The 27,161-nt window shown below is 53.7% G+C and overlaps 3 protein-coding genes across 8 annotated transcripts; all 3 read left to right on the top strand.

Moving 5' to 3' along the window:
• Positions 1 to 718: 718 nt before the first annotated feature.
• ATOSB (atos homolog B) lies at positions 719 to 11,943 on the top strand. 2 transcript variants are annotated; one of them, XM_059924991.1, is made up of 9 exons: positions 719 to 812; positions 7,754 to 7,897; positions 8,149 to 9,118; positions 9,278 to 9,336; positions 9,528 to 9,633; positions 9,759 to 9,917; positions 10,242 to 10,310; positions 10,394 to 10,569; positions 10,687 to 11,943. In XM_059924991.1, the coding sequence occupies exons 3-9, from the start codon at positions 8,225 to 8,227 to the stop codon at positions 10,838 to 10,840; spliced, it is 1,617 nt and encodes a 538-aa protein (XP_059780974.1). In that variant the 5' UTR covers positions 719 to 812; positions 7,754 to 7,897; positions 8,149 to 8,224; the 3' UTR covers positions 10,841 to 11,943. The 2 variants fall into 2 exon arrangements, with proteins under 2 accessions (XP_059780974.1, XP_059780975.1); XM_059924992.1 differs by lacking the exon at positions 719 to 812 and adding an exon at positions 5,107 to 5,177.
• Positions 11,944 to 12,911: 968 nt separating this feature from the next.
• Positions 12,912 to 16,192, top strand: STOML2 (stomatin like 2). The gene is made up of 10 exons (XM_059926478.1): positions 12,912 to 13,015; positions 13,255 to 13,392; positions 13,862 to 13,961; positions 14,079 to 14,137; positions 14,229 to 14,330; positions 14,476 to 14,610; positions 14,770 to 14,914; positions 15,034 to 15,113; positions 15,362 to 15,490; positions 15,912 to 16,192. The coding sequence occupies exons 1-10, from the start codon at positions 12,971 to 12,973 to the stop codon at positions 16,047 to 16,049; spliced, it is 1,071 nt and encodes a 356-aa protein (XP_059782461.1). The 5' UTR covers positions 12,912 to 12,970; the 3' UTR covers positions 16,050 to 16,192.
• A 2,972-nt stretch (positions 16,193 to 19,164) lies between these two features.
• On the top strand, positions 19,165 to 26,921 carry PIGO (phosphatidylinositol glycan anchor biosynthesis class O). Of its 5 annotated transcripts, none has more exons than XM_059924981.1 (11): positions 19,165 to 19,204; positions 19,951 to 20,491; positions 21,096 to 21,239; positions 21,429 to 21,552; positions 22,215 to 22,374; positions 22,585 to 22,764; positions 23,013 to 24,537; positions 25,109 to 25,312; positions 25,530 to 25,744; positions 26,351 to 26,421; positions 26,575 to 26,921. In XM_059924981.1, exons 2-11 carry the CDS (start codon positions 19,981 to 19,983, stop codon positions 26,834 to 26,836), a joined length of 3,396 nt encoding a protein of 1,131 aa, XP_059780964.1. In that variant the 5' UTR covers positions 19,165 to 19,204; positions 19,951 to 19,980; the 3' UTR covers positions 26,837 to 26,921. The 5 variants fall into 5 exon arrangements, with proteins under 5 accessions (XP_059780964.1, XP_059780965.1, XP_059780966.1 ...); XM_059924982.1 differs by having other exon boundaries at positions 19,175 to 19,204; positions 19,980 to 20,491; XM_059924983.1 differs by lacking the exon at positions 19,165 to 19,204 and having other exon boundaries at positions 19,211 to 20,491; positions 21,096 to 21,212.
• Positions 26,922 to 27,161: the final 240 nt, after the last annotated feature.

The raw sequence follows: 27,161 nt of genomic DNA, 5'->3' as shown, positions 1-27,161 counted from the left end.
CCTCCCCCATTAGGGCAAATACGCGCGCTAACGTAGACGGCTTCACTAAGAGCTTCAAGTTTCGCAGGCAGCTCACACCAGCTCGAAAGCCTAGGAGGGCCCCAGCCAGGCTCGGCGCCCACAGGCTGACGCTTTGGCGCCGGTTCTGGCTCCCCACCTCTGGCCGGATCCGGTCAGCCTAGGCCGCCCACTGCGGGCCGAGGCCCCGCCCCTCTAGACCTGTCATCACAGAAGCCGCACGTGGCCGGGGTGGGACCTCAGGCGACCTGCAGCCATCACTTTGTCTCCTCCGCCATCCATTGGGGCCGCCGCAGCCAATCAGAGCCAGCGGTTCCGGGCTGGAGAGCCAGCGCCGGGGTGAGACAAGCGGGAGAAGGGGCGGGGGGAGGAGAGGCCCCGAGATGGGAGGGGGCTAGCACGGGAAGGGAGCCTGGCACGGGTTCTGCCAGCCTGGAATCCGAGGGGGCGGGTCCTAGTGAAAGGCGGAGAGACCAAAAGGGGGCGGGGATCAGGGGTGGGATGAGGGACAAGCAGAGGTTCAATGGGGAGACGCCGAGAGGAGAAGGGGCGGGGCCATAGAGGGGCGGGACCTGGATTACAGGGGAGGAGCCCCAGGATTAAAGAAACTGGGAGGGGGGAGGAGCCAGGGGAAGGTGGGAGGTGGGACAAGGGGGAGGGTGGGTCCCGTCGTTGCGGGGGCGGGGCTCGGACCAAAGGGGCGAGGTTTGCAGGCCGAGGCTGCAGCTAGGGCTGCTGTGTAACTGCCCCAAGGCATTACCTCCCCAGGTGCAACGGGACTCACGGAACTACAGGTGTGTGGCGGGGTGCATGTGGAAGAAGGGACAAGGACGGGGGTGCGCTTGGGCAGACATGAGGAGGTGGGGATCACGTTAGGGAAGGAGAGGATCTAGAGAAATGCTGGGTGGGGGTGGAGTGAAACAGTTGGGGGAGGAGTTGGGGGCTCAGTGTAGGGGCTAGGAGGTGCATTCTCCAGTAGCCCTTGCGGGGGAGGAGCGGGAGTGCTTTGTGAGGTGGGAAGTACAATGTGAGGGGGTCAGGTCGCTATCTGAAGTGGAGGGTTCAGACGACACTTGAGGGGGAGGGGATCTGAAGCGCTTTAAGGGAAAGGGGGGGGTGTCGTGTGATGGAGAAGGGCTGGTGGTCCGGAGTGTGGGAGGGACTGTGTGGAGGAAGAAGGGATGGGGCTGTGGGCACTGAGTGAGGGGAAGGGGTAGCAGGTCCCATCTGGGGAGGGAAGAACCCCTAGTGCTTTGAGAAAGTCTGGGGGCATTGTAGAGACTCCGGGAAGATGTTTGTGTACTGTGTTTCAGGAATGAGGGTGATGGAATTAGTGGGGTGAAGAAGCCAGTCTGTAGTGTTCCTGGCTCCTCAGCTCCTAACTCCACCTTCAGGCCTGAGCACTCTTAGAGAGGATCCAGGCCCCACTTGCCACTAGGGCTTGTGTGACTCAGTCGGCTTTGGATCTGTCTGGCTGAGACAGGTTTTTTCCCCTTAGCTGGTGTCCCTGGGGACCCTTCCCCTGCTTCGGTTCCTGTTAACCCCCCACTCTAGTTCCTGTTCCTCCTAGAAGCTTGCCTTGGTCCCTGTCTTCCCCCTCCTCCCCCACTTTGCCCTGCCCTTATGCTCTGGGTGTGCTCATTTCCCACTTCCTTCCTCACCCTGGGGCCTGGCCTGGTCCTTGCCTGTCTAGGAGCTGTGCCCTGCCCCAGACTTCGAACTCCGTGGCCAGAGACCTAAGTAACCAGCAGCAAGGCCCAGACCTCTCCCTCACTACTGCAGAGGTCTCTCCCGACAGCCCCCCAAGTGAATGGTAGACACCTTTTTACCACTTGCCACAAACTGATTTCCCCACACTTTTCCTTCTCCTGGGTAGGGAACCCTAGGCCCCTCAAAAATTCTGGGCTTCTTTGGGAAGGGGAAATGGTGAGAAGTACTGAAGGTCTATGAGGCATGTTTTGAGAGGTGGGCCACTATTGTCGGCTGAACTTGGGAAGGGATGTGAGGTTCCAGTCTCTGCTGGGGGAGGGAGAGGGAATGGCTCCCCGCCCTCCTGGCTTGGAAGCTATCAGAACTGAGACTAGGGCCTAGTCCTTGTGGCAGCTCCTCTGGTTCCCTGAGGGGACTTGATGTAGTGCCAGAGTTCTTTTTGCCCCTGGGCAGGCTGGGAGAGGGTGAGAAAGCCCTGTTTTCCACACAGTGGCTGAATGAGTGTGACAGTGTTGCTGAAAGGGGCCCCAAGCCAGTCTCCTCTGGCTGAGAGACTGGCTGGGGAGGGAGGGGGTGCTGAAGCCAGACAAAGCCGTGGGGTAGGGTGGGGTAAAGGAGGGCAGGCTGAAACCTTTGAGGAGGAGCTGATTGCTATGGCAACACAGCTTCCCAGACTGTCTCTCTGAGAGGCGGGCTTAGGGCGGACTCACTCCAGCTTCCTCAAGACTGAGGCATTTGTGTCAGTGGGTGGAGCGTGAAGAGAAAGGGCATCAGTTTGCTGTGCAAAGGCTGGAGTATATAGACTTTCTGCTTCGGTACAAGCAGCAGGGCATTCAGATGCTTGGACCCATCCTCTGAAAATGGATATGAGTGAACAGCAGCCATTAGAATTATAGCAGTATGAGGTCCGAATTGTAGAGGCCCTCAATGGTCATTGTCTATACAAATGCTCATTTTACAGATTTGGAAATAAATAAAGAGACAGAGATTTTCTCCAGGTCTCACAGTGAAAGAGCAGGTGTTAGGATCCTGGTCTTCTGATTGCTCTTTACTCAGCCCAGAGCTCATTGTTTCTTTCAGCCAGTGTTTATTGAGCACCTATTATGTGCCAGGCACTGATGCTGATTCTGGGAATACCAGCATGAACAAAATGGACAAAGTTGCTGTTCTCATGGAGCTTCCATTCTAATAGGGGGAGAAGTAAATGTGTGTGTGGCAGGGAAGGGAGAGAAAGGGGGGGAGAGGGAGGGGGAAGGGGAAAGAGGGAGAAGTGTCAGCTGGTGATAACTGTTATGAAAAAAATAAAGCAGGGTAAGAATTTAGGGCAGCTAGGTAAAGCCTCTTGATTGTACCGGTACACACTGAGGCCTAGAACATCTTTGATCCTTCCCCCTGAACTACTGCCCCCTGACTTTTGCAAATAACTAAGGCCTGGGCCTATGGTAGTGGCAGTTAGATAGAACAAGGTGGGGTAACCAAGGAATTACTCCTTTTCTACAGTGTTCTGTGTCTACCTGTCTTCCCAGTAAGCTTTTACTAAGGTAAGTGGGCTTTTACATTGGTACTCTGCAATTTTGTTCAGGGTACTGAAAACTTCCTAAATCCCGTTCCTTAGCATTAGGGAACCAGCAAGGAAGTCAGTCCACGGCAACTGGGTTCTTTTTCAGCGTTTTTCCCCTGGTCTGAGGTAAGGAGAAAGGATGCTAGAGGAACTGTTACTTGGTTGTCCTTCCTAAGTCTAGGGCACAGGGAGGAAGTAGGGGAGGAGAGCCTCATTTTACTGTCCAGTGACAACCTCAGGGCCCTTAGGGCCCACCACTACAAGCAAGGTAGAAACAAGGACCTTGGGGCTTCTGTGACTTCTGAACTATAAAAGAATGCACTCCCACTCTTCTGGAGGCACAGCCAGGGAGCCTGCCCTGGCTGATGCTAATTCTCTAGGGTCTCAGTTTGAGTCTTTCCTCTTTTGGCTCTGGTGTTTGCCTCTTGTTTTGTGGAAGACCTGAGTCTTAGAAACCTCTTAAGCTCCAAACTGTCTGACTTCACAAGTGCAGAGGAAAAGGTAGGCAGGACTGTTTATTTTCTTAGCTTGCCCGTAGATCAGTCCCTCTAAAAAGTGTCTTTTAATGTCTAATCCTTGCAAAGATTTCCATCCTGGTCATTTAAAGGATAAGAGAATAAGAATTAGGAACGCTGGTTCTGCTGCCACTTAATTTGGTTGGGTCTGGGCTGGGCTTGGGGCCCAGTGACTCAGGGGGAGGGGAGGGAGTTTCGAGGGAGCTGTGAGTCATGGGGGTGAGCTCTGTCAGAAGAGCTGGGCATATTTCTCCCTACTCTGGGCAGAAGCCTTCCTATCCCACTTCTTCCCCTGGGTGCTCTGCCTCCTTGAACAGGGGCTGATGAATAGAAAGAGTGCAGAAGGGCTGAAGCAGCCTGATCTCAGAATGGAAGTTTAGAGGCACAAAGAATGATGTCTAGGTTCCTGAATTAAAAGGTATCCCTATCTCAGGAGCCCTTGGGGCCCCTCTAATGAAGGCAAAAGAACATCAATATAGAGTAAGAGAGGAACAATACTATTTCTCAGTGGAAGGAGATGAGATCCCACTTCAAGACCTTTTCATCTGCCCTGGCACGAAGGAAGCTTCCTGGGATTCAACAGCCCTCTGGTCTCTGGACCTCTGGTTTGCAAGGCACGGAGAGATGAACGGGAGTGGGGATATTTGGGATCTGGTGTTGGAAGAGCAAGCTGACTTTGGGGATTGTCGAACTTTGTCTGTGGACGCCCTAGGTCGTCCTACTGACCTGCCTCTGAAGAGGAAGGGAGGGGTGAAAAGTGGGAGGCCTATGTCTTTCAAAGGGTTAAAAGGCAGGGCTGAGAGCTGCTTTGGACTCCGGCAGCTGAGGGGTTAAGGAGATGGGCGGAGCGACCCTATGTAGGCCGTCCCCCCCCTTGTGGACCAATGGGCTTGCGTCTCTTGGAGGGGGCGTGCCTCACGCTTGAGGTCGTGGGGAGGCTGGCCTCCTTTAGGCCAATGAGCATGGTCGCTGCCCATGGCGGGCGGAGTTTGAGGGGGGCGTGGCGGCTGCGGCTGCAGCGGTGGGGGAGTGGGGGCGCTGGGCGGGGCGGGCTGCCCCATCAGCTGGTAGGAAATGGCCTGTGAGTCAGAGGGGCAGCGGAGTCGGCAGTGCGGAGCCCGGGCGCCCACGGGGAGGGACAGTCGCGGGGAGGGGCGAGGCAGCGGCTTGGGGGCTGCGGGCGCCAGGGCCCGCTAGTGTTGCACACGAAGCTGAACAGAGAAGAGCCTAGCAGAGCAAGGCTCAGGCTGAGCCACCCTTTGTCTGGGTTGGGGGCCCGTGGTGGGGAGGGTCGGGCATTCGAGGGGAGGGACCGGGACGGGACGGAAGGGCCTGGAGCAGCGGCGCCGCGGCGGAGCCAGTCTGGGAACGGGGTGAGTTTGTGCTAGGGGGAAATAGCAAATCTCCGAAGCCCCGGTAGGGAATGGGGCCTGTCCCAGGCTCTGGGGAGGAGAGGGGAGAGAAAGGATCTGGGAGGCTAAGCAGGGGTTGGGGGATCGGTCAGAATAAGGAGTCCTGGAGCCGGGGTGCTGGGGTGAGTCTACTGGGCTCATTTTGGAGGAGGTGCTAAGATTTGCTTCCTTTCCACGGAGGGTGGAGGGCTCTAGGCCACAGAGAGGCAAGGGGTTGGTGAGAGGGCAGAGGTTAACCTTCCTACCCACAGTAGTGGTCCATGGGAACAGCCCCCGTAGCTAGTGTAGACGTGTGTAGGGACAAAATGTAGAGCAGCTGGCAGCAGTTCCTTCTGAACGGCGTGAAGGTGAAAAGCACATGGAGAGGAATTCTCCTTCCTGCCACCTTCCTTGATCAGGGTAGAAATGGATATCTTTAATACTGAAGGGGAGAGTGAGCCTGGCAGCTCAACACCCACCTACCCCACCTCCCAGGCCTAGCAGGTGTCTGAGGGTACAGACCCCGTGGTATTCTGGGACTTGTTGTTTTTGCTGGCCTTGCTCCCTTGGCATGTTGGGAGCTGTAGTCCTTGCCAGCCACAGCCTGGCACAGCTGTTTGACGCCAGCTGCTGCCCACCTCCTGCACAGAGTGAGATTTGGCCTACCCTGCCCCTCCCCCACCAAGTCCTGCCCCATGAGTCAGCTTGAAGCCATGGTCTAGAGCCAGACTGGCTGGGTGGCAGGAAAGTGAGTCTCAGAGATTTTCATTGACAGGGCAGGGACTGAGAGGGCTCTGGGGTAATGAGCAGATGCCAGCCATGCTGGGGTCAAGTAGGGCATCATGTCATCACCTGGCTTCCCTAGGGCAAGGGATCAAGAGGTCAGCTGGGATGATGGGATAACTTAGGGGTGGGAGTGCTAAGGAAAAAGCCCTTCCTGAATCTGTATAGCATGGGTAGAGGAAAGGAGGGAAGAGATGAGTACAGGTCGTACCCTCTGACAATGCTGCCATTGGCGTTCTGCCCTTTCCAGACGCCCCACCCACCACAGGGAACCAGAATTTTCTTAGGGCTTCCAGTTCTAATGAGAACTTGGTGAAATAGGATAGTGTAGGATAGTGCAGTGATGGGAAGTTGGGGTAGGAGAGTTTTTCAGTCCCTGGATGCAAAGCTCCCCTTTCTCCCTGCGTCCCACCCCCATCTTTGTTGTTGCTGATTCTCCCTAAACAATTAATCTCCCTGCTTCTCTCATATTCTGGGAGTTTTTCTCCGCACTGTCAGGACTGCTGCCCAGATCTCTGGGACTTGCATTTTACTTTTTTGAGCCCTGCTATGTGCTTACCCCTGTGCTTGGAGTTGGGCAGAGGAGTGAAGTACAAACCTATCCTCAAGAACCCTATGGTCAGTCTACAAGATGTCTTACCCACAGGAGCAAGCAAAACTGTCGCTGGGTTACAGGAGATAGTGGCACTGCTATAGGAGAGGTCTCAGAAGAGACAGACATTTATGGTCCAGGGTGGCCGGAGTAGGCTTTATGGAGAGGATGGCATTTGGCCTAGCCAAGGAAGGTTAAGACTCCGATAGGCATAAGGGAACATTCCTTGAATGAGAAAGGGTTTTGTGGATAGCAGGCAGCACAGGCTACTGACCAAAGGATAAGCTTGATCCTGGGGGGCAACGTTTTCTCCCATGAAGGAAGATGGCCTTCAACTGGACATCCCCTCACCCAATATGGACTCCTGAGGGTGGACTAGTCAGTGAAGACCATCTTGTACCCTGACAGAAAAGCAGTGGTTTTGGTTTTTGGGTGTTGGATGTGTTGGGGAGGCGTGGCGAGGTACTCCAGCTCTCTGACTGTCACTGTCTTATCACTAGTTTGCAGGGCCTAGGTAGGAGGAGGGGTAGGCCCTGGAAAGTGCCTTCTAGCAGTGCTTCCTCCCCCACCCCACCCCCTCTAGACTTGTTTTTGGTTAGATTTGTTGCTTCCTGTTAAAGGGACAGACTGCTGGGGGCAATTGGGAGTTTAATGCTGAAGGGCCCACTTTGAGCTGACCTGAGGTTTGTACTTCTAAGGAGCACTGATGGGGATGTAAGTTTCTGTAAGACCTCTGCCCTTAGGGTTATGGGGTGGCACTTGTCCCTTTAGAGATAGGTATGTGGGAAGGAGTTGTGCAACTCAGTGGCCTTGACTAGGAGAGTTGAATTCTTGCTTTGGCCACCTCTCAGTTGGCATGGTCTCTTGGATCTTGGGGTATCTCATTCCCCCTCTCATTCAGGGCAGGAGTCCCCCAGCTGGTGGCCCTGATAAGTAGTAATCCTGCCTCAACTTACTTGTCACATCCTTATTACAATGAGCTAAGACCTGCCTCTCTGTGACTCCTTGTATAGCCCAGTTCTGCTCTCTGGGCCCTGGATCCCAAGACCGCCCCTTATGTTTCTGAAGGGCTTCTCGTACTGGAGGAGGACGTCCTGGGGTATACTCTATTAGCTGACAGTTGGAGAGCAGCCTTACTGCTGGCTCCAGAGATCCTGGCTTATGTCTGTTTTTCTCTCCTCAGGGTCCAGCTGAGCCTAGGAGCTGCACGGAATGGTGGCAGTCACCTCGCCAGTGCAGCAGGCATGGACCAGACTGCAAGCTAGGAGAGCAAGGCATCAGTCAGGAAGAGGGAACACACAGCTAGGCTTAAGGCCTCTTCATCGGGGTGAGTGCCAGGGAGAGGGAGGGGAAGCAGGTACCGTTAGAAACCTGAGCTAAATGTGTCACCTTCTCGGAAGTTCTGAGAGTGGCCTTTATATTCCATTAGTCCATCTGGAGGTATTAGATTGGGAAACCTTCGCCCCCAGGAACCTCACAAGCTCACCTCCTCAGTCCAGGGGAGGATCTGAAATTCACCTGGGAGGGAGATGATTCACTGACTGCCCTGACCATCTTTTCTTCTCTTCTCTTGCACAGATGTCCCCAGGCCCCCCAGCCCAGGCCCAGCATAAAGGCTCTGGGGGGGGTCCCCCCTGACCTAAGGGGGGGCTTCATGCGCCACGTGCAGGCGGAGCCGTCTCCATCCTCAGAGCCAGAGGCTGGCCCTTCACAGCCTGCAGTCAGGCAGGGGGCCCTCCAGGGTGGCCTGCTCATGGGCTACAGCCCGGCAGGGGGGGCAACATCCCCCGGGGTCTACCAGGTATCCATCTTTTCCCCTCCAGCTGGTGCCTCCGAGCCTCATAGGGCCCTGAAACGGCCAGCCCCACCCACTGAGGGTCCCCGGGAGCTGAAGAGAGGCCCTGGGCTGGGGGCCAGAGAGGGACTACCCCCTGAAGAACCACCTACTCTGGGGCTATGGGGCCCAGAGGGACTGGGGCTGGGACTGGGCGTGGCCAGCCAACATTTCTGCCATCATGGCCTCTGTGTTGTGGAACAGGGAGGTAGCTCCACCTCACCTTGGACTTCAGGGGCCCGGAGTCCCCCCTGGCCCCCATCAAATGCTTCCTGCAGTACTTTGCACACCAGAGACTGGGCTTCCCCAGATCCTGGGGGACAGGGGTCCCTGGGGGAGTCCCCAGGGCCAGCCCCTCCGGGCCAGCTGCACACACTTGACACTGATTTGCACAGTCTTGCACAAATAGGGGGTAAGAGCCTAGTGGCTGGGGTGGGCAATGGGGGCAGCCCCTGGCCTAGGGAGTCCCCTGGCACTGCCAATGGGCACAGCCCCGAGCACACACCCCCTGGCCCTGGACCTCCAGGCCCCTGTCCCACCAAGCGAAGGCTGCTTCCAGCTGGAGAAGCCCCGGATGTCAGCTCTGAGGATGAGGGGCCAGCCCCTCGGAGGCGCCGGGGAACCCTGGGCCACCCTCCTGCTGCCATCAGTTCTGATGCCAAAGCCACACCCTTCTGGAGCCACCTGCTGCCTGGGCCCAAGGAGCCTGTGCTGGTAAGCCAGGAGAGGAAGTGGTCTGCTCTTAAGTGGACATCTGTGTGGGGAAAGGTGATGGGCTTGGGAGGATGTTCCTATGAGAGCTTGTGATGAGCCCCTGCTCCAAACATAGCTGGCCTCCACCCAATCTCTTTCCCTAATCTTTCCTCTCCATAGGACCCAACAGACTGCAGTCCCATGGGGCGGAGGCTGAAAGGTGCCTGTCGCCTGAAGCTGTAAGTGACCAGCTTCTCTCTCTGCCCCTCCCTGAAAATGGGGCGGATGTCTGTAATTCTTTTTCCAACCTCAGGGTGGGGGACCTCAGGGAAGGAGCCCTAGGTAGTAGCTAATGGTGGGGCCCAAGGACAGTAGCAAGCGTAGCAGAATACCTCAAGCCAACCCACTTGTGTGTCCCCTCCCCTACCAGGAGCTCCCTTCGAAGCCTCCGGAAGGGGCCAGGCCTGCTGAGCCCCGCCAGTGCCTCCCCTGTTCCTACCCCCGCCGTCAGCCGTACCCTGTTGGGCAACTTTGAGGTAGTTCCCCTTGGGTTCCTTGATTGGTGGATCTTGCGGGAAGGGATGGTGGTGTGTGTGGCTTGGATGGGTAAGGAAAACAGCTAGCATCTGTCTCACAATATGTTTTCCCACCCCATCCCCAGGAATCATTGCTGCGAGGACGCTTTGCACCATCTGGCCACATTGAGGGCTTCACAGCAGAGATTGGAGCTAGTGGATCCTACTGCCCTCAGCATGTCACGCTGCCTGTCACTGTCACCTTCTTTGATGTTTCTGAGCAAAATGCCCCGGCTCCCTTCCTGGTATGACCTGACCTCAACCCAAAGTTAGCTCATGAGGGGCATGAGGGGTTGGGGGCAGGGGGTATTCTTTTTTTTTTTTTAAGTGACAAAGCAAAAGACTTTATTGGGAAGGGCATCCTGGGCGGAGACCAGCAGAGTAAGGGAACCCAGGAGAACTGCTCTGGTAGTATTCTCTAGATGTTCTCGCCTAAGAGTCAGAGCCAGGTGGGGAGAACTCTAGTCTACGGGAGGGGCCAGGTCCCAGAATGAGAGGTTGTGGAGATGGATGAGTGTTCAGGGATCTCCCAGACCCTACCTTGGCTGATGGCTCCGTGACCTTCCCAGGGCGTCGTGGACCTGAACCCCCTGGGGAGGAAGGGTTACAGCGTGCCCAAGGTGGGCACCATCCAAGTGGTGAGTTTTCCCTGAGGGGGAGTGGGAGTGGGGACAGGAAAACATCCCCTAGACCCTACCAACCTTGCCCTTCCTGTCCCCAGACCTTATTTAACCCCAACCAGACTGTGGTGAAGATGTTCCTCGTGACCTTTGACTTCTCGGACATGCCTGCTGCCCACATGACCTTCCTGCGTCATCGCCTCTTTTTGGTGCCTGTGGGTGAGGAGGGAAATGCTAGCCCCACCCGCCGCCTCCTCTGCTACTTGTTGCACCTCAGGTGAGGACAGGGCCCTGGGTATCCTTTCCACAACCCAGGCATGTCCTCCCTGAATAGCATCTCTCCTTGCTTGTCTACAGTCTGGGGTCTTACTCTGATCACCCTGTCCTCCCCCAGGTTCCGGAGCTCCCGCTCAGGCCGCTTAAGCCTGCATGGAGACATCCGCCTGCTTTTTTCCCGCCGGAGCCTGGAACTGGACACAGGGCTCCCCTACGAACTGCAGGCTGTGACTGAGGCCCCTCACAATCCACGTTATTCACCTTTGCCCTGATTGTCAGTGTCCTGAACCCATGTGGGCCAAGGACCTGCCCATCCTGCTCCATCCTGGGCAGAGCAAACACGTGGAGAGGTGCAAGAGACCCTTCAGGCTTGAATTAAAGCCCTCACCACACTCATGCCCAAACTGATTATTTGGGTGTTTAAAGCTTCTGATCTTACCACACTCTGCCCTACTCTGGGTACTCCACGTGCCTGCCCCCTCCCTTGGATTTCCCAGGCCAGCTGCGGTAGTGGGGAGGAACTGGAGCTACCCTGAGGTTGTCCTAAGTTCCCAGGCAAGTCATGCCAGCGTTGCCTCCCTGTCCTGGGCAGGGGCCACTTATTATTTTATTTATTTTAATTTATAATTTATTCAAATTGGATTGCCTTGGTAACGTCCCAAACCTGATAATTGGCATTGCCCCTCCTCCTTTCCCACTCTCAGATATTGCTCCAACCTCAGGAGTTGAAGAGGCTGATATGGGGGCTGTAGGAGAACTGCTCTCCCTCAGCTGAGAGCCGAGAAGTATCCCGGAAGGACTGAGTCACCAGCCAAAGACTCAGCTTCCCCTGTCCTTCCTTATTCCTTTCACTTCCCCGACCCTCTCACCTCTTTCTGAAGGCCAACTTGTGTGTGTGTGTGTCTGTGTGTGCGTGTGTCTGTGTACGTGTATGTGTGTGAGAGAGAGAGCATGCGTGCAGGCACACCCACACACACAGGGGTCAACCACCCCTCATCTAGGACTTCAGACTCTGGTTGTCTCTCTCCTTCTGCCTGTGTCTCCTTGCTTTGGGGTCCTGACTGAGGAAGGTGTTCAGGGGACAGAGTCAGGGCCAAGGACTGGGGTGCCTCCTCTCACCTGGCCAGACTCTGACCCACCTACCTCAGTTGGGGTGAGGGGCACCCCTCAAACTCAGTCATGTAGTTATCAACTACCCCATTCCCCACTCTAGACTCTGACCCAGCCTTAGCCCTGATACCTGGGGCTGGGCTGAGGGGAACAAGCATTTGCTAAAACTTGAAAAAAAAAAAAAAAAACAGGAAAAAATTGTACCTGGTACTTTTTTTAAAAAAAAAGAAGGAAAGAAAGAATAAATTCTTGTTTGAAACTTGAACTAAGCCTTACTTTTTCTGTTCGGGAGAGCATGGGAATGGGGATGGAGAGCCTAACTAGAGCTGGGACTCTGCCCTTTCCCCAGGAAAGAGGCCTGAGGCAGGGAAGTCTTAGGGGAGGCCCCCATGATTCTTAGGGTCTGGTCTTGCCCCTTTCACATAATGGGGTGGTGTGGTAGGGAAGGTTCTGCTGTAAAAGCTGAACTCTGAATGCGGATCTGGATTCTTACACTGGTTCTGTTGATGATTTTAGCTCCTCTGAGCTTCAGTGCTCTGATATGTAAAATGAGGGTGACTGTGCAAGTCTCCTAATGGATGTGACAGAGCATCGGAGATGTGTGCAGGGTGACATGCTCCAGAGAAGGCTGAATGTTGGGGCTGTGTGCTGGACTCTGTATGCGAGGGAACCTGGCCTGACAGACCCTGACGGGGTAGAGGAAGAAAAAGCTATGATGCCTTGGGAAAAGAGGGGAGGGGGAAACCTCAGTCCAATCACCGGGCAATGTTAGGCCCAGTCACCATGGTAACGGGAATGGGGTCAGTCCCCAGTGGGAGGGCTGGGTACAGCACAGCAGGACTACCAGAGAATGTCACTATGGCAACCACGGCAATGAGTCAGCTCCAATCGCTCGTCGCTATGGTGAAAGATGGGGGCGATTATACGCTCAGAAGGGTAAACTGAGTCTCCAGTGGGGATAAAGAATTCTGTGGGAAGCTTTTCTGGGCCACCTGCACGCGAAAAGTAGCCTCCATTTGGTCACCGTGTTCGGGATCTTGGGCTTGAGCAGCGAGAACAAGAATAAGCTCCAGCCTTGAGCCCTCTCTAGAAGGTCTGCGTCTCCCAGCGAGCAACTTGATGCACGCTTCTGCCGAGTAACGCTGATTGGCTGAGTGTGGAAGGGGGAAGGGAAGGCCGGAAGTACATCCGGGGGAGTGGAAATACGGGGGGAAAGGCTCAGGTCCGGGCATCTAGAGCGACCGCTCTGCTTCGCATCTCGTTGGTTCCGGAGGCCGCTGTGGCAGTGGGAAATGCTGGCGCGCGCGGTGCGGGGGTCTGGGGCCCTTTTGCTGAGGGTGAGTGCAAGGCATCCTTCTCTAAGGGTCGGGCCAGAGATCACCTGGGTCTTCAACTGGGAAGGGGCCAGATTCTAAGTGTGGGGAGAGAACTGGGATCGGAGGTTATGGTACTCGCCTGAGTTCCTTTCCGAAAACCCTTTAGGGTCGCGGTTTAAGGACATGCCTCCGGGACAGGCACCGAGAGGGGCGGGGTGCCCGGCCGACTGGGTCTCTGCTACTCCTCGTCTTCCCTTTAGGGCTCCGTGCAGGCTTCTGGCCGCGCTGCGCGCCGCGCCTCCTCTGGATTGCCCCGAAACACCGTGGTGCTGTTTGTGCCGCAGCAGGAGGCTTGGGTGGTGGAGCGAATGGGCCGATTCCACCGCATCCTGGAGCCTGTGAGAACCTCTTCTGCCCACCCCGGGCCAGCCTGAATCCCAATTCCCTCACGACATGGGGGAATGGGGTGAGACCTCGTTGGGGCCTGCCTTCACCTTTGGCTTCTGACACCCCAGGCCAGACCTGGCAGGGCCCAGACTGCTGACGGTCATACCCATCTTACCACCTTTTCCCATTGCCCTAGCATCCCACAGGCCCCACGTTAGGAATCTCTTATATTAATCCTCTCAGCTCCACCTGTCTGCATGGAAAAGGCTACTCTGCTGGCTCCTATCTCCTTGACTGTCCCTTCCATTCAGAGATCCAGCCTTACATTCTTATCCTTACATGCTTACGTACCAGTGACACCCCAAGCCTTCTGTTTTTCTGGGCAGAATCTATGTTGACTCCCTACCCACTCCAGGCCTAGCTTCGATCTCAACCCTACAGCCCCCCATCCTTCTGAAGACCTGTGACTCCTCTTCCCAGGGCTTGAATATCCTCATCCCTGTGTTAGACCGGATCCGATATGTGCAGAGTCTCAAGGAAATTGTCATCAACGTGCCTGAGCAGTCTGCCGTGACTCTTGGTGAGGGGTGCGGGGTGACATGGGTGCTCTGAGGCCATTAGGATGTGGTGGCAGGAGAAAGAGCTGACTGGGACCTGGAGGCCTGACCTCCTTTCTCTCCTGCTCCTGCACCTACAGACAATGTAACTCTGCAAATCGATGGAGTCCTTTACCTGCGCATCATGGACCCTTACAAGGTATCTGCCCTCTGCTTTATTCAGCTCCTGAATTGCTCTCCTCACTGAAATCCTGCACGCAAGCTACTGACACTATCCATGCCCCTTTCAGGCAAGCTATGGTGTGGAGGACCCTGAGTATGCTGTCACCCAGCTAGCTCAGACAACCATGAGATCAGAGCTCGGCAAACTCTCTCTGGACAAAGTCTTCCGGGTAAGGGGATCTGAGCCAGAGTTAGGGTTTGAAGACACATACCTGGCACTCTCAGTCCTTTCTGGGGATCAGTTCCGGGACCTTCTCGGTTTAGCCGCCTGAAGGTTGGGTTGAGGCCATGGAGCTTACACCTCTCTTCCTCCAGGAGCGGGAGTCCCTGAATGCCAACATCGTGGATGCTATCAACCAGGCTGCAGACTGCTGGGGCATCCGCTGCCTCCGTTATGAGATCAAGGATATCCATGTACCACCCCGGGTGAAAGAGTCCATGCAGATGCAGGTGGGGGCCAGAGAGGGATGGGGAAGAGTACTTCAGGATGCTCCAGTTGCATAGGGACCTGGACTCCCTTCCCTGTTGTGATGGGTACAATTGCAGGTCTGTGTAAGAGTTTACTTTTACTCTGGTTTCTTGTTGATGGGGCTTGCTGGGGGCTTCTAGGTGGAGGCAGAGCGGCGGAAACGGGCCACAGTTCTAGAGTCTGAGGGGACTCGAGAGTCGGCCATCAACGTGGCAGAGGGGAAGAAGCAGGCACAGATCCTGGCCTCTGAGGCAGAAAAGGCTGAACAAATAAATCAGGCAGCAGGTCAGCAGAGGGTAGAGGCTGAGGGATGAACAGGGTATGGGTCTTTGAGGCTTGGTACTGGGACAGGAGCTTTGGGGTACCCTGACCTCATAGGTCAAGCTCTGTCTCTTTTCTTCCAGGAGAGGCCAGTGCAGTTCTGGCCAAGGCCAAGGCTAAAGCTGAAGCTATTCGCGTCCTGGCTGCAGCTCTGACACAACATGTGAGAGACCCCCTAGGTGGGATTGGGGATCAGGAATTGGCAGTAGAAGAGGTTCTCTTATCAACACTTGGGAGAGATTCCTGCCTTTTTGGTTCCATTGAGCCACATTACATGATCTCTTGTATTGTGATCTGCATATCCTCTTTCTAGGAACCTGATTTCTCTCCACTTCCTTTCCTCCCCCACCCCCACCCCGACCCCCCATCCAAGTCTGTGATCTCTGATTTTTATCTTCCCTGTGGCCACAGAATGGAGATGCAGCAGCCTCACTGACTGTGGCTGAGCAGTATGTCAGCGCATTCTCTAAACTGGCCAAGGACTCCAACACTATCCTGCTGCCCTCCAACCCTGGCGACGTCACCAGTATGGTGGCTCAGGTTAGAGCGCCCTGAGGACCCAGCATAGAGCACCAGTGCCAGAGACTGAGACGCTACCACCACCACCATCACTTTCCCAATCGAGTCCTCTAGAGTGCCCTGAGACCTACACCTCTCTTCATCCCCTGAATGAGACACCCCCACTCATCCCTAGCAATAGGGAACCTCTTGAGACATCTTTCTTTCTTTTTTTTTTTTTTTTTGCAGATGCCTTTATTAGTATTTTGAGGGTGACCCTGCTCTGGTAGTTTGTAACATTCCTAGAACCGACTCCAAAGCTTTTAAGACTGAGGCTTGAGAGAGAGAAAGGAAAAACAAGCTTACTGGTCCTGGCTCTACCTTCTTCCTTTGAGCCGTTGGTGGGTTGGGCTATGCCTTCTGCCATGTGTCATCATGGCTCTCTCTCTGTCCCTCTCCTCAGGCCATGGGTGTGTATGGGGCCCTCACCAAAGCCCCGGTGCCAGGAGCCCAGGACTCAGTCTCCAGCAGGAGCAGCAGAGATGTACAGAGCACAGATGCAAGTCTTGATGAGGAACTTGATCGAGTCAAGCTGAGTTAATGGAGCTGGGCTTGGTCAGGGAGGCTGGGGACAGGGAAGCAGCACTCCCAGATTCTGGCTCTAGCCTCCCTGCCAAGATTTTGGTTATTATTTTTTTATTTGAACTTTAATCATGTAATAAACTCACCAATGGCAAACCAAAACTGTCCTCTTTGACTGGGGAATGAAGTTGGGAGAGTCACCGGTGTTCTCCTTGGATGACCACTGCCACCTCCAGTCCTGTCAGGTCTTGGGAACTGATTCCTCCATGAGCAATATTAAATGTCATGTAAAGTGAAATCATCCTGCCTGTCTTCAGGAGAAGCTGTGGGATACAGTGGAAGGATTAAACCACATGTCTACTGAACTGCCAGCTGGGGAGTGTAGTCCCCCCTCTTGCTAAGTGTAGGGCTGTGAATTTGAGCAGGTGTTGGGGTTGTTTTTAATGGGAAAGAGGACTGTCCTGGTGGAGTAGTGCTCAAAGGGTCCTCAGGGACTGAGGACACTCATTCGTTCATTCAAAAACATTCAATGCTCAGCCATAAGAAGGAACGAAATTGGGTCATTTGTAGAGATGTGGATGGACCTAGAGACTGTCATACAGAGTGAAGTAAGTGAGAAAGAGAAAAACAAATACCGTATATGAACGCATATATTTGGAACTTAGAAAAATGGTACAGATGAACCAGTTTGCAGGGCAGAAATAGAGACAGATGTAGAGAACAAATGTATGGACACCAAGGGGGGAAAGTGGCGGGGGGCAGGTGGTGGTGTGATGAATTAGAAGATTGGGATTGACATGTATACACTAATATGTATAAAATGGATAACTAATAAGAACCTTCTGTGTAAAAAAATTAAAAAAAAATTAAAAAAAAAAACATTCAATGATGTCTACCATGTGCCAAGCTCAGTGTTACAGAAGAACCCAAATCCTATGGTCCCTGTTTTCACAGGAAACAGAGCTACAAAGTGGTAAGTGCTGAGGTGGAGGAAAGTTCTGGCTGAGGGATCCTTGGGGGAGGAGCATATATCACTTTGTGGGCAGCAAGGTTACCAACTCGGACATTGGGCTCAGGCTGGAAAAATCAGTGCTTTCATCAGGCTACGGTTGGGGACTGGAATATGCAAAGGCCCATGGCTCCAGAGAAGTTGGAGTATTCAGAGTTGTTCGCTGTGGCTGATGGGTGGGGTGTTAGGGGGTGTGACTATGTGGCAGGGGCCAAATCTCAGGGAGATAGGGTCCTGAAAGAGTTTGGACTTTATCTTGGGAGTGGGGGGCATGAAGGGTTTTTCCCCTTCCCATGAAGAATTTTAAGAAGATTAAGGTAATCACATAAGAGTTTCAGATGGAGCCGTCCTGCTGCGATGTGGTCAGGGGATTTGAAGGAGAGATGGGAGGCTGGAAGGACAGTAAGAAGGCTACTTCAGTGGTCCTGGAGAGGGTGGTGAGGCCTGAACATAGGTAAGGGGCTTTGGGGATGAAGGTGGAGGGATATTTCAACATATTTCTGAATTAGAATTTATTCATTTATCCATTTAATAATTTTATTGAATCCCAACTATATGCCAGGCACTGAGGATATAGTAATAAAGAAAACAAAATTCCCTACTCTCAATGAGCTTACATTCTATTTGGAAGGGACAAATCATTAATAAGATGTATAGTATTTCAGATGCTGATGAGTTGTACTACAGAGGGAAGTAAAGAAAGGAAGGGAGATGGGGAACTTGAGAGGAGGGCTGTAACATTAAGTAGAGGGTTACAGAAAGCCTCACTGATGGTACATTTAAGCTTAGATACGGAGATGAGATGGGTAAGGCCCATTTGGGCATCTGGGAGTAAAGCTGACAGGAGTTGGAAATGCAAAGGTCCTGAGGCAGAGCGTGGCTGCCTTGTAATGTGAAGAGCAAAGCAACTACAGTGGATGGAACTGAATTAAGGAAACAAGTGGCAGCTACATGAGTCAAAGAAGGAAGTGGGGAGTCAGTGTGTAGATTTGTAGGGCCATGTAGAACCACTACAAGAATTTAGTCTTTACTCTGAGATGAGAAACCATTGGAGAGGTTTTTTGTTTTGTTTTATATGGTAGCTTTTCTGAGATATAATTCACATATAATGTGATTCACCTGCTTAAAGTGTAAATTCAATAATTTGTAGTATATTCACAGAATTGGGCAACCATCACAATTTAGAACATTTTCATCACTGCTCCCCATCCCCACCCCGCCACAAAACCCCTGTACCCATTAGTAGTCACTCCTCTCTCCCCTCAACCCTAGACAACCACTAATTTACTTTCTGTATCTGTAGATTTACATAGTCATGTAAATGGAATAATACGTGCTATTTTGTGATTGGCTTCTTTCACTTAGCATGTTTTTTTTTTTTAATATTTATTTATTTGGCTGTAGCAGGTCTTGGTTGTGGCACCCGGGCTCTTCGATGCCACGTGCGGGATCTTCATTGAAGCCTGCAGGATCTTTAGCTGCAGCATGTGGGATCTAGTTCCCTGACCAGGGATCGAACCTGGGCCCCCTGCATCGGGAGTGTGGAGTCTTAGCCACTGAACCACTACGGAAGTCCCCTAGTGAGCATGTTTTTAAGTTCCATTCATGTAGTTGCATGTAACCACTTGTAGTACGTCATCCTGTTTTTTTTTTGGCCAAAAAATATTCTTTTTAAATTCAAATATAGTTGATTTACAATGTTGTGCCTCTTTGCCCATTTTTGAATTGGATTGTCTTATTACTGATTGTAAGATTCATCCTTGGGAAGGATGAATAATAAAATCTATCAGTTGGAGTCAGCTTGGCAAAAAGGGGGAAATAAATATTATCCTTATTTTACAGATGAGGTAATGCCCAATAATGATAGTGAGTGGCAGGGCTAGGATTCAAGCTAAGTTTGGTTCCAGAGGCCTAGATCTTAGTCTTAACCAAGAATGGACAGTGGCTCCCTGAACTCTTCTAGTTTAGTGCCTTGCCCCCAATTCTAAATTACTATACTCTCCCATCAAACTCCGTCTCTGGCCAGCCTTGCGTTCCTTGCCGAACTTCCTCGGAGGCGACAGCAGATGGCGATCGGGACCCCCGAGGGTCGCTCTAGCCGGCGCACGCACCTCTGTGGTGCCAGGCCGCAGGCGCCGACGCTGCACTTCCGGGCGCCATTCAAGGTGAGCCAGGGTCTCCCCAAATCCCCGTGCGCTCGCTTTTGCCCGAAGTTAGGGGCCCTTCCACCCCCCTCAGAGCTCGCAGTCTAGCGGGCCCCGTACCCAGGTCAGGGTGCCCAGCCGGAGGCCGGGTAGCCACCTGAGGAGGCAGAGCCATCCGGACGTCTGGGTCCCAGCGAGGCCCAACTGCCTCAAGACCTCGCACCTCTGCCGTGCTGCGCCGGGGAGGTCGCGCTTCTGGTCTCCTGGCGATCCTGGCTGTCCGGAAGTGGAGTAGGACTCCTTCTCTTCGTCCCCTGGGTCCCCGCCAGGCGGCGCCATCAGCCTGGCCGGGATTCCCCTGCGGCTGCGAGCCCTGGCCACTCCAGGGGTGTTGAAATTGGCGAGGAGAGAGGAGAAACGGGCTGTCAGAAAGCAGTCTACCACTTGGAATAAGTTTCCCTCGTGGACTGTGTTTTCCATCATTAGGATCTCCTGGCGTACAAATTCCTATGCTCCACCCCCGAAGATCCTGATTCAGGGGATCTGGGGTGGCGCCTGGAAATCACCATTTTAAAACAGCTGCTCAAGGTTGATGCCCATAGTCTGCGCACCTCGCCTTCAGAAACGCTGGTATAACTGGTGGAGAGGAACATTGCATTGGGTTGGCTATGGGACTGTTTATCTTCAGGAAGGCTTCCAAGAGGAAGTGATTCTAGCTGGGCTTTGTATTGAGAGACTAGACTATCTGCTGGTTCTTTGCCTCACAGTTATGAATTCCCTCCCCCGCCACCACCAGGATGCGGAAGATCTCAGTGCTGCTCTTCCTGGCCTGGGTGGGCTTCCTCTTCTACGCCGGCATTGCTCTCTTCACCAGTGGCTTCCTGCTCACCCGTTTGGAGCTCACCAACCATAGCAGCTGCCAAGAGCCCCCAGGCCCTGGGTCCCTGCCATGGGGGAGCCGAGGGGAGCCCGGGTCCTGCTGGATGGCTTCCCGTTTCTCCCGGCTTGTGTTGGTGCTGATAGATGCTCTGCGATTTGACTTTGCCCAGCCCCAGCTCTCACATGTTTCTGGAGAGCCTCCCGTCTCCCTGCCCTTCCTGGGCAAACTGGCCTTCTTGCAGAGGATCCTGGAAATTCAGCCCTACCATGCCAGGCTCTACCAGTCCAAGGTTGACCCCCCGACCACCACCATGCAGCGCCTCAAGGCCCTAACCACCGGCTCACTGCCTACCTTTATTGATGCTGGCAGTAATTTTGCCAGCTACGCCATAGCGGAAGACAATCTCGTTAAGCAGCTTACCAGTACAGGTTAGTCGGGCCTCTTTGGTGGCCAGGAGTACCTTGGCAAATTTCTTTAGACGTCAGAGAGCCAGAACTTTGGGTGCCCAGCTGCGTGCTTAACTAGGAGTACAGGAAGGAGAAAGAGACCCTGGCTCTGTATGCAGGGAGCTCAGGTCTGGGCTCTGTCCTTCTGGCGTTTCTAATCTGCATGGGGTATTGGTTTTACTTTGGGCGAGCTCTCAGTAAAGGGGCAGGGGAGAGACGAAAAGAAGATGTGGGTCTGGTATTTTCAAAAGGGTGGAGAAGAGAGCAGAGGGTCCAGGTCCTGTCCACTCACTGACTGGGAAAAAGCAAGATGTACCCAGGAAAAATAGAGCAGCAGAGATGGCCAGGGGCTGAGGACTAGCAGAGCTTTTTATAGGAATAAGTAGTAAAAGGTCTTGGTGGAGTATGGTTACCAGGGAAAGCTTCCTGGCAGAAAATTTTAGGCCTTGAAGGATAAAGAGTTGTTGGATGGAACTGCTGTGCCTTAGAGTGCATGGTTGGGATTTCTGATAGATCTTTAAAAGGCCTCTCCTCTTCCCCCTCCCCTGACTCCTGCTCAGGCTGTGACCCACTCATGTCCCTGCAGGAAGGCGTGTGGTCTTCATGGGAGATGAAACCTGGAACGATCTTTTTCCTGGAGCTTTCTCCCAAGCTTTCTTTTTCCCGTCCTTCGATGTTAGAGACCTACACACAGTGGACAATGGTATCCTGGAACACCTCTACCCAACCAGTGAGCACGGGGCCAGAGGCAGGCCTGACTAAGACTGGGAGCTGGGGAGGGCTACGTCAGTCCACAAATTCTGAACCTCCCATGGATGCAGTGGCCTGGGCTTGTGCCCCTGGACATAGGAGCATCAGAGCCTGGCTGGGGTTGAGGAGTGGGCCTTAGTCCCCTGTGCTCAGGTTCTCTCCTTCACAGTGGACAGTGGTGAATGGGATGTGCTGATTACTCACTTCCTGGGTGTGGATCACTGTGGCCACAAGCATGGCCCTCATCATCCTGAAATGGCCAAGAAACTTAGCCAAATGGACCAGGTGATCCAGTGAGTGTGGGATATTGGCTGGGGGAGTGGGTTTGTGTCTGAGAATCTCATAATATATGGTCCCAAGAGAAAAAAATCTTTATTTGGAACTCTTACTTGGTTGAATTCTGTCTTCTCTAGGCCTTTTTCTGAAGCTAGGGGCCTCATCTGTTTTGAGTAATTTAGCATGTGATTTTGGGCAGTAGGGTTATGACCAAAGAGGTGTTTTTTTGCCAGAGGTCTAGGCCCTACTAGTGGAAGTTATGGCTGGGGGTGAATGGGCCCCTGAAAAAAATCTTTTTTAAATTAATTTATTAATTAATTTATTTTTGGCTGTGTTGGGTCTTCATTGCTGCGCGCGGGCTTTCTCTAGTTGTGGTGAGCAGGGGCTACTTTTTGTTGCGGTGTGTGGGCTTCTCATTGCGGTGGCTTCTCTTGTTGCGGAGCACGGGTTCAAGGCACGTGGGCTTCAGTAGTTGTGGCTCGTGGGCTCTAGAGCACGGGCAGGCTCAGTAGTTGTGGCTCACGGGCTTAGTTGCTCTGCGGCATGTGGGATCTTCCCGGACCAGGGCTCGAACCCGTGTCCCCTGCATTGGCAGGTGGATTCTTAACCACTGCGCCACCAGGGAAGTCCCTGAGAAAAGTCTTTATCCCTACCTCCTGACACATTTCTTGGCCCCCAGGGGACTCGTGGAGCGTCTGGAGAATGACACACTGCTGGTAGTGACTGGGGACCATGGGATGACCACGAGTGGGAACCATGGAGGGGACAGTGAGCTGGAGACCTCAGCTGCACTTTTTCTGTATAGTCCCACAGCCCTCTTCCCCAGCGCCCCACCAGAGGTGAGGCCTGAGGTGTGCTTTGTGTGGTTTCCCGCTATTCAATCCACATCATAATCGTAGCATCCTTGTGGATCCCTCCATTTTAAGCCCCCAAATTCATAACCCTGGGCATCCCCATTCTTATTTCCTACCTAGGCTCCTATGTCTTCCATCCTAAACACTGACCTCAGCTCTTTGTTGAACCCGTTGACCCCTGTCCTTGTTCTCTAGGAGCCAGAGGTAATTCCTCAAATCAGCCTTGTGCCTACGCTGGCCCTGCTGTTGGGCCTGCCCATCCCATTTGGGAACATCGGGGAGGTGATAGCTGAGGTGTTCTCAGAGGTCGAAGACTCCCAGCCTCACTCTTCTACTCTGGCCCAAGCCTCAGCTCTCCATCTCAATGCCCAGCAGGTAGGTAATGGGCTGGGCTTCCAGGTGACAGAGTTAGGTTGAGCATGGGAGAAGCATAATGACCCACTCTGTTGTCCTTTGTTCAGTCTTAATATCACATTCCATAGCCAAGTACTCCCTCTCTCCCTGTCCTGGACGGAGTTTGGGTCCCTGATTTCTAGGTACCCCATATGGTAATACCTGTCCTTGCCTGTGTCCCAGTTCACATCTCTGAGCTTTTCCCCTTGGTCTCTGATCTTTTCTGCCAGGTGTCCCGATTTCTTCACACCTACTCAACTGCTGCTCAGGACCTCCAAGTTAAGGAGCTTCATCGACTGCAGAACCTCTTCTCCAAGGCTTCTGCTGACTACCAGCGGCTTCTGCAGAGCCCCCAGGGGGCTGAGGCAGCACTACAGACTGTGATTACTGAGCTGCAGCAGTTCCTGCGGGGAGTTCGGGCCATGTGCATTGAGTCTTGGGCTCGTTTTTCTCTGGTCCGCATGGCAGGGGGTGCTGCTCTCTTGGCTGCTACCTGCTTTCTTTGCCTACTGGTATCCCAGTGGGCAACATCCCCAGGCTTCTGTTTCCGCCCTCTCTTAATACCCATGGCCTGGGGTTTGACTGGGGCCGTAGTGTGTGCTGGACTCCTGGCAACTACTGGGCTGAAGCTGGATTCAGTGGTTCTAGGGGCCATGGCTGCAGTGGGCTCACTTCTGCCTTTTCTGTGGAAAGCCTGGGCTAGCTGGGGAGCTAAGAGGCCCCTGGCAGCCCTGCTTCCCATGCCTGGGCCTGTCCTGTTACTCCTGCTCATTCGCTTTGCTGGTTTCTTCTCTGATAGCTTTGTTATAGCCGAGGCCAGGGCCGCCCCCTTCCTTTTGATCTCACTCATCTTGCTCCTGGTTGCCCAGCTTCACTGGGAGGGCAAGCTGCTGCCACCTAAGCTACTCACAATACCTCGCCTTGGCTTTCTGACCCCAGCAGGCCCCCCACGTCACAATGGCACGCATGCCCTGGGGCTTGGAGTTGGGTTGCTTTTATGTATAAGGCTAGCTGGGCTTTTTCATCGATGCCCTGAAGAGACGCCTGCTTGCAGTTCCTCTCCCTGGCTGAGTCCCCTGGCATCCATGGTGGGTGGTCGAGCCAAGAATGTGTGGTATGGAGCTTGTGTGGGGGCGCTGGCGGCCCTGTTAGCTGCCGTGCGCCTGTGGCTTCGCCGCTATGGTAATCTCAAGAGCCCTGAGCCCCCTGTGCTCTTTGTGCGCTGGGGGCTGCCGCTGATGGGACTAGGCACTGCCGCCTACTGGGCCTTGGCATCAGGGGCGGATGAAGCACCCCCACGTCTCCGGGCCCTGGTCGCTGGGGCATCAGTTATGTTACCTAGGGCTGTGGCCGGGTTGGCTGCTTCAGGGCTCATGCTGCTGCTCTGGAGGCCTGTGACGGTGCTGGTGAAAGCTGCAGCGGGTGCTCCGCGGACCAGGACTGTCCTCACTCCCTTCTCAGGCCCCCCCACTTCTCAGGCTGACCTGGATTATGTGGTTCCTCAAATCTACCGACACATGCAGGAGGAGTTCCGGGGCCGGCTAGAGAGGACCAAATCTCAGGGCCCCCTGACGGTGGCCGCCTATCAGTTGGGGAGTGTCTACTCAGCTGCTATGGTCACAGCCCTCACCCTCTTGGCCTTTCCACTTCTGCTATTGCATGCAGAGCGCATTAGCCTTGTGTTCCTGCTTCTGTTTCTGCAGAGCTTCCTTCTCCTGCATCTGCTTGCTGCTGGGATACCCATCACCACCCCTGGTAAATACATATCTCAGCCCTGATTCATCCAGGGACAGTAGTGATGTGAATTCAGCCCTTCTTATTTTCAGGGAGGTGTTGCTCCTCAGGTTCTTCACCTTGATACAGGGTCTCACGCCCCAACAGTTGAGAGGGTCTTCCTGATGTCCTGTCTCTTATCTGCTGTAGCCAAGCTAATTGATCCCTCCCACTGGCTTTCAGGGCCAGCAGGGTTCATGGAGGAGGGAGACAAACAGTACTCCAAGACTCAGTTCTTATGGAAATGCTGCATCCTCGTGAGCGCATTTCCTGATTCTCCAGTGATGAGAGTGGTGAATTACGAGTATATTCACCACTCATAGTGAGCTGTGTGTATATGAGAGAAAGAGGCTGACCACAGATTAGAGCAGTGGGGCTTTGTGCCACGGAGGGAATTAGAATAACAGAGTGTTGACTATTAGAAGCTTGGAGTGATGGGCATGCTCGCGTGTAAGAGACAGCACTGAGGTAGTAGGTGTATATGATCTTGGGGCAGTGGGCTGTGGGTTAGGGAGTGGGACGTGACTGTAAAGAGGCATATCTCTTCCCCCAGGTCCTTTTACTGTGCCTTGGCAGGCAGTCTCTGCTTGGGCCTTCATGGCAACACAGACCTTCTATTCCACGGGTCACCAGCCCGTCTTTCCAGCTATCCATTGGCATGCTGCCTTCGTGGGAGTCCCAGAGGGTCATGACTTTACCTGGCTGTCTGCTTTGCTGGTGGGAGCCAACACCTTTGCCTCCCATATCCTCTTTGCAGGTACCTCCTCATTCCTCCCTTGCTTCCATTGTTTACTCTGGCTTCGTGGAAGGAAAGGAAACCCCAGGATTTGAGTGGGGAAATGTGATTTTGTTAGATCTTGGGCACCCCTTGGCCTTTGCTAATTGGAGGCTGAGCCAACTAGGGTAGTTGGGGGCCAGGGTGGCCTGGTCCCTGGGTCCTCCATTGATTCTAGCCCTGCCTTCCTCTGAGGCAGTAGGTTGCCCATTGCTCCTGCTCTGGCCCTTTCTCTGTGAGAGTCAAGGGCCCCGGAAGAGGCGGCAGCCCCCAGGGAATGAAGCTGAGGCCAGAGTCAGGCCTGAGGAGGAGGAGGAGCCACTGATGGAGATGCGGCTCCGGGATGCGCCTCACCACTTCAATGCAGCGCTGCTGCAGCTGGGCCTCAAGTACCTCTTTGTCCTTGGTATTCAGGTGGGTGCAGGGGAGAGATCATGGAGTTAGTTTTCTCATGCATGTACATCACATTCTTTCACACTTTGCCAAAACCCTAGGAGAGAGCCTTGACTGAGGTGTAGATAAGTGAAGTGATTGCCCAAAGGCCAGTGGCCTCAAATGGCAGTATTAAGACTTGAACCTGGGTCTCCTTCATCCTAGTCTTGGATTGTTTCCTCTCTACAAGCTAGATCTGGACCTGATGGTTGCATCCGGGGATTACTCCATTAGTGGACAGACTGGAAAAGCTGAGGTGATGGCCGGGATTCTTTCCCAAGCTGTGATCGTTGATCTTCTTTTCCTTCAGAGGCAGAAGGTGTGACTCTGACATTCCCTCCACCCTGGGAGGCAGAGCCTGAGTGTCAGTGGCACAGATGAATAGTGCTTGCCCAAGGTCACACTGCAAGTCGTGGTTGGGCCAGGAAAAGAATTAGGTCTCCTAACTCCTAGCCCAGGGTTTTTTCCCACTGACACACACTACTTTCCTTCCCCTTCCATTCTTCACAGGGACCTGCAGCAGTTCTCTGTTTGACCTGCTTCCTCCTCGCCTTCCTTAATAACTTGACCCCTCCTCTCTTCCCTTAGATTTTGGCCTGTGCCTTGGCAGCCTCCATCCTCCGCAGGCATCTCATGGTCTGGAAGGTGTTTGCCCCCAAGTGAGTGGATTTGCTTGAGAAGTATTGGTGTGGGGGAGGGTGAAGCTTGGAGCAAACAATGAACATCCAGAGTGGACAAGGTTTTGCCTCAGCAGGGAAAAGGCTCTAGGCCTCCTGTCTGTGTCCTTTGAGATTCTCCACCTTTCTTTGCAGGTTCATTTTTGAGGCCATGGGCTTCATTGTGAGCAGCGTGGGACTTTGCCTGGGCATAGCTTTGGTGATGCGAGTGGATGGTGCTGTGAGCTCCTGGTTCAGGCAGTTAGTTCTGGCCCAGCAGAAAGCTGGAGAACAGTCTAGCCTGGTCTATACGGGTGCTGGATCATCTGCAAGAGAGGCTCAGTCACACCTCTTACCACCGTGCAGCCAGGATCTACTGGCATCTGGGACTTCATTATTGTATAATTCAAAATCATAGTGGAGCCTAATTCGTAACTCCTGCTTTGGATACATCTGAGAGACTGAGGGGCTGCCTCCAAAGTGGAATAAAATAATCATGTAAATATGTGTGTCTGAGGTGTGGGGGAGCCCCCACTGTCCTGTAGGGGATATGAGGAGGGTCAGTCTCCCCTCATCCAGGCACAGATGGGATCAGCCGTCTTATGGAGACCTGGCCACATCTGAGAACCGCTGGGAGGTGGTTGGAATTGTCTGAATTCACTTCTCCCAACTCTTCCCAAATCACTACTGTTATTCCACCTGCCATTTTCCTTTGCCATGGAACATATTTTATTAAATTCTTT

The sequence above is a fragment of the Balaenoptera ricei genome, chromosome 6 (genome assembly GCF_028023285.1).
Source record: "Balaenoptera ricei isolate mBalRic1 chromosome 6, mBalRic1.hap2, whole genome shotgun sequence".
NCBI lineage: Eukaryota > Metazoa > Chordata > Mammalia > Artiodactyla > Balaenopteridae > Balaenoptera > Balaenoptera ricei.
This window is presented reverse-complemented; position numbering and strand designations above follow the sequence as displayed.

Coding starts and splice junctions, on each gene's coding strand:
- STOML2 (XM_059926478.1), top strand. CDS start 12,971: ATGCTGGCGCGCGCGGTGCGGGGGTCTGGGGCCCTTTTGCTGAGG. Junction 13,962..14,078: donor GCAGTCTGCCGTGACTCTTG/GTGAGGGGTGCG, acceptor CTGCACCTACAG/ACAATGTAACTCTGCAAATC. Junction 14,611..14,769: donor AAGAGTCCATGCAGATGCAG/GTGGGGGCCAGA, acceptor GGGGGCTTCTAG/GTGGAGGCAGAGCGGCGGAA.
- ATOSB (XM_059924991.1), top strand. CDS start 8,225: ATGCGCCACGTGCAGGCGGAGCCGTCTCCATCCTCAGAGCCAGAGGCT. Junction 9,119..9,277: donor GGCCCAAGGAGCCTGTGCTG/GTAAGCCAGGAG, acceptor TCCTCTCCATAG/GACCCAACAGACTGCAGTCC. Junction 10,570..10,686: donor TGCTACTTGTTGCACCTCAG/GTGAGGACAGGG, acceptor GTCCTCCCCCAG/GTTCCGGAGCTCCCGCTCAG.
- PIGO (XM_059924981.1), top strand. CDS start 19,981: ATGCGGAAGATCTCAGTGCTGCTCTTCCTGGCCTGGGTGGGCTTCCTC. Junction 22,375..22,584: donor TCCCCAGCGCCCCACCAGAG/GTGAGGCCTGAG, acceptor CTTGTTCTCTAG/GAGCCAGAGGTAATTCCTCA. Junction 22,765..23,012: donor TCCATCTCAATGCCCAGCAG/GTAGGTAATGGG, acceptor CTTTTCTGCCAG/GTGTCCCGATTTCTTCACAC.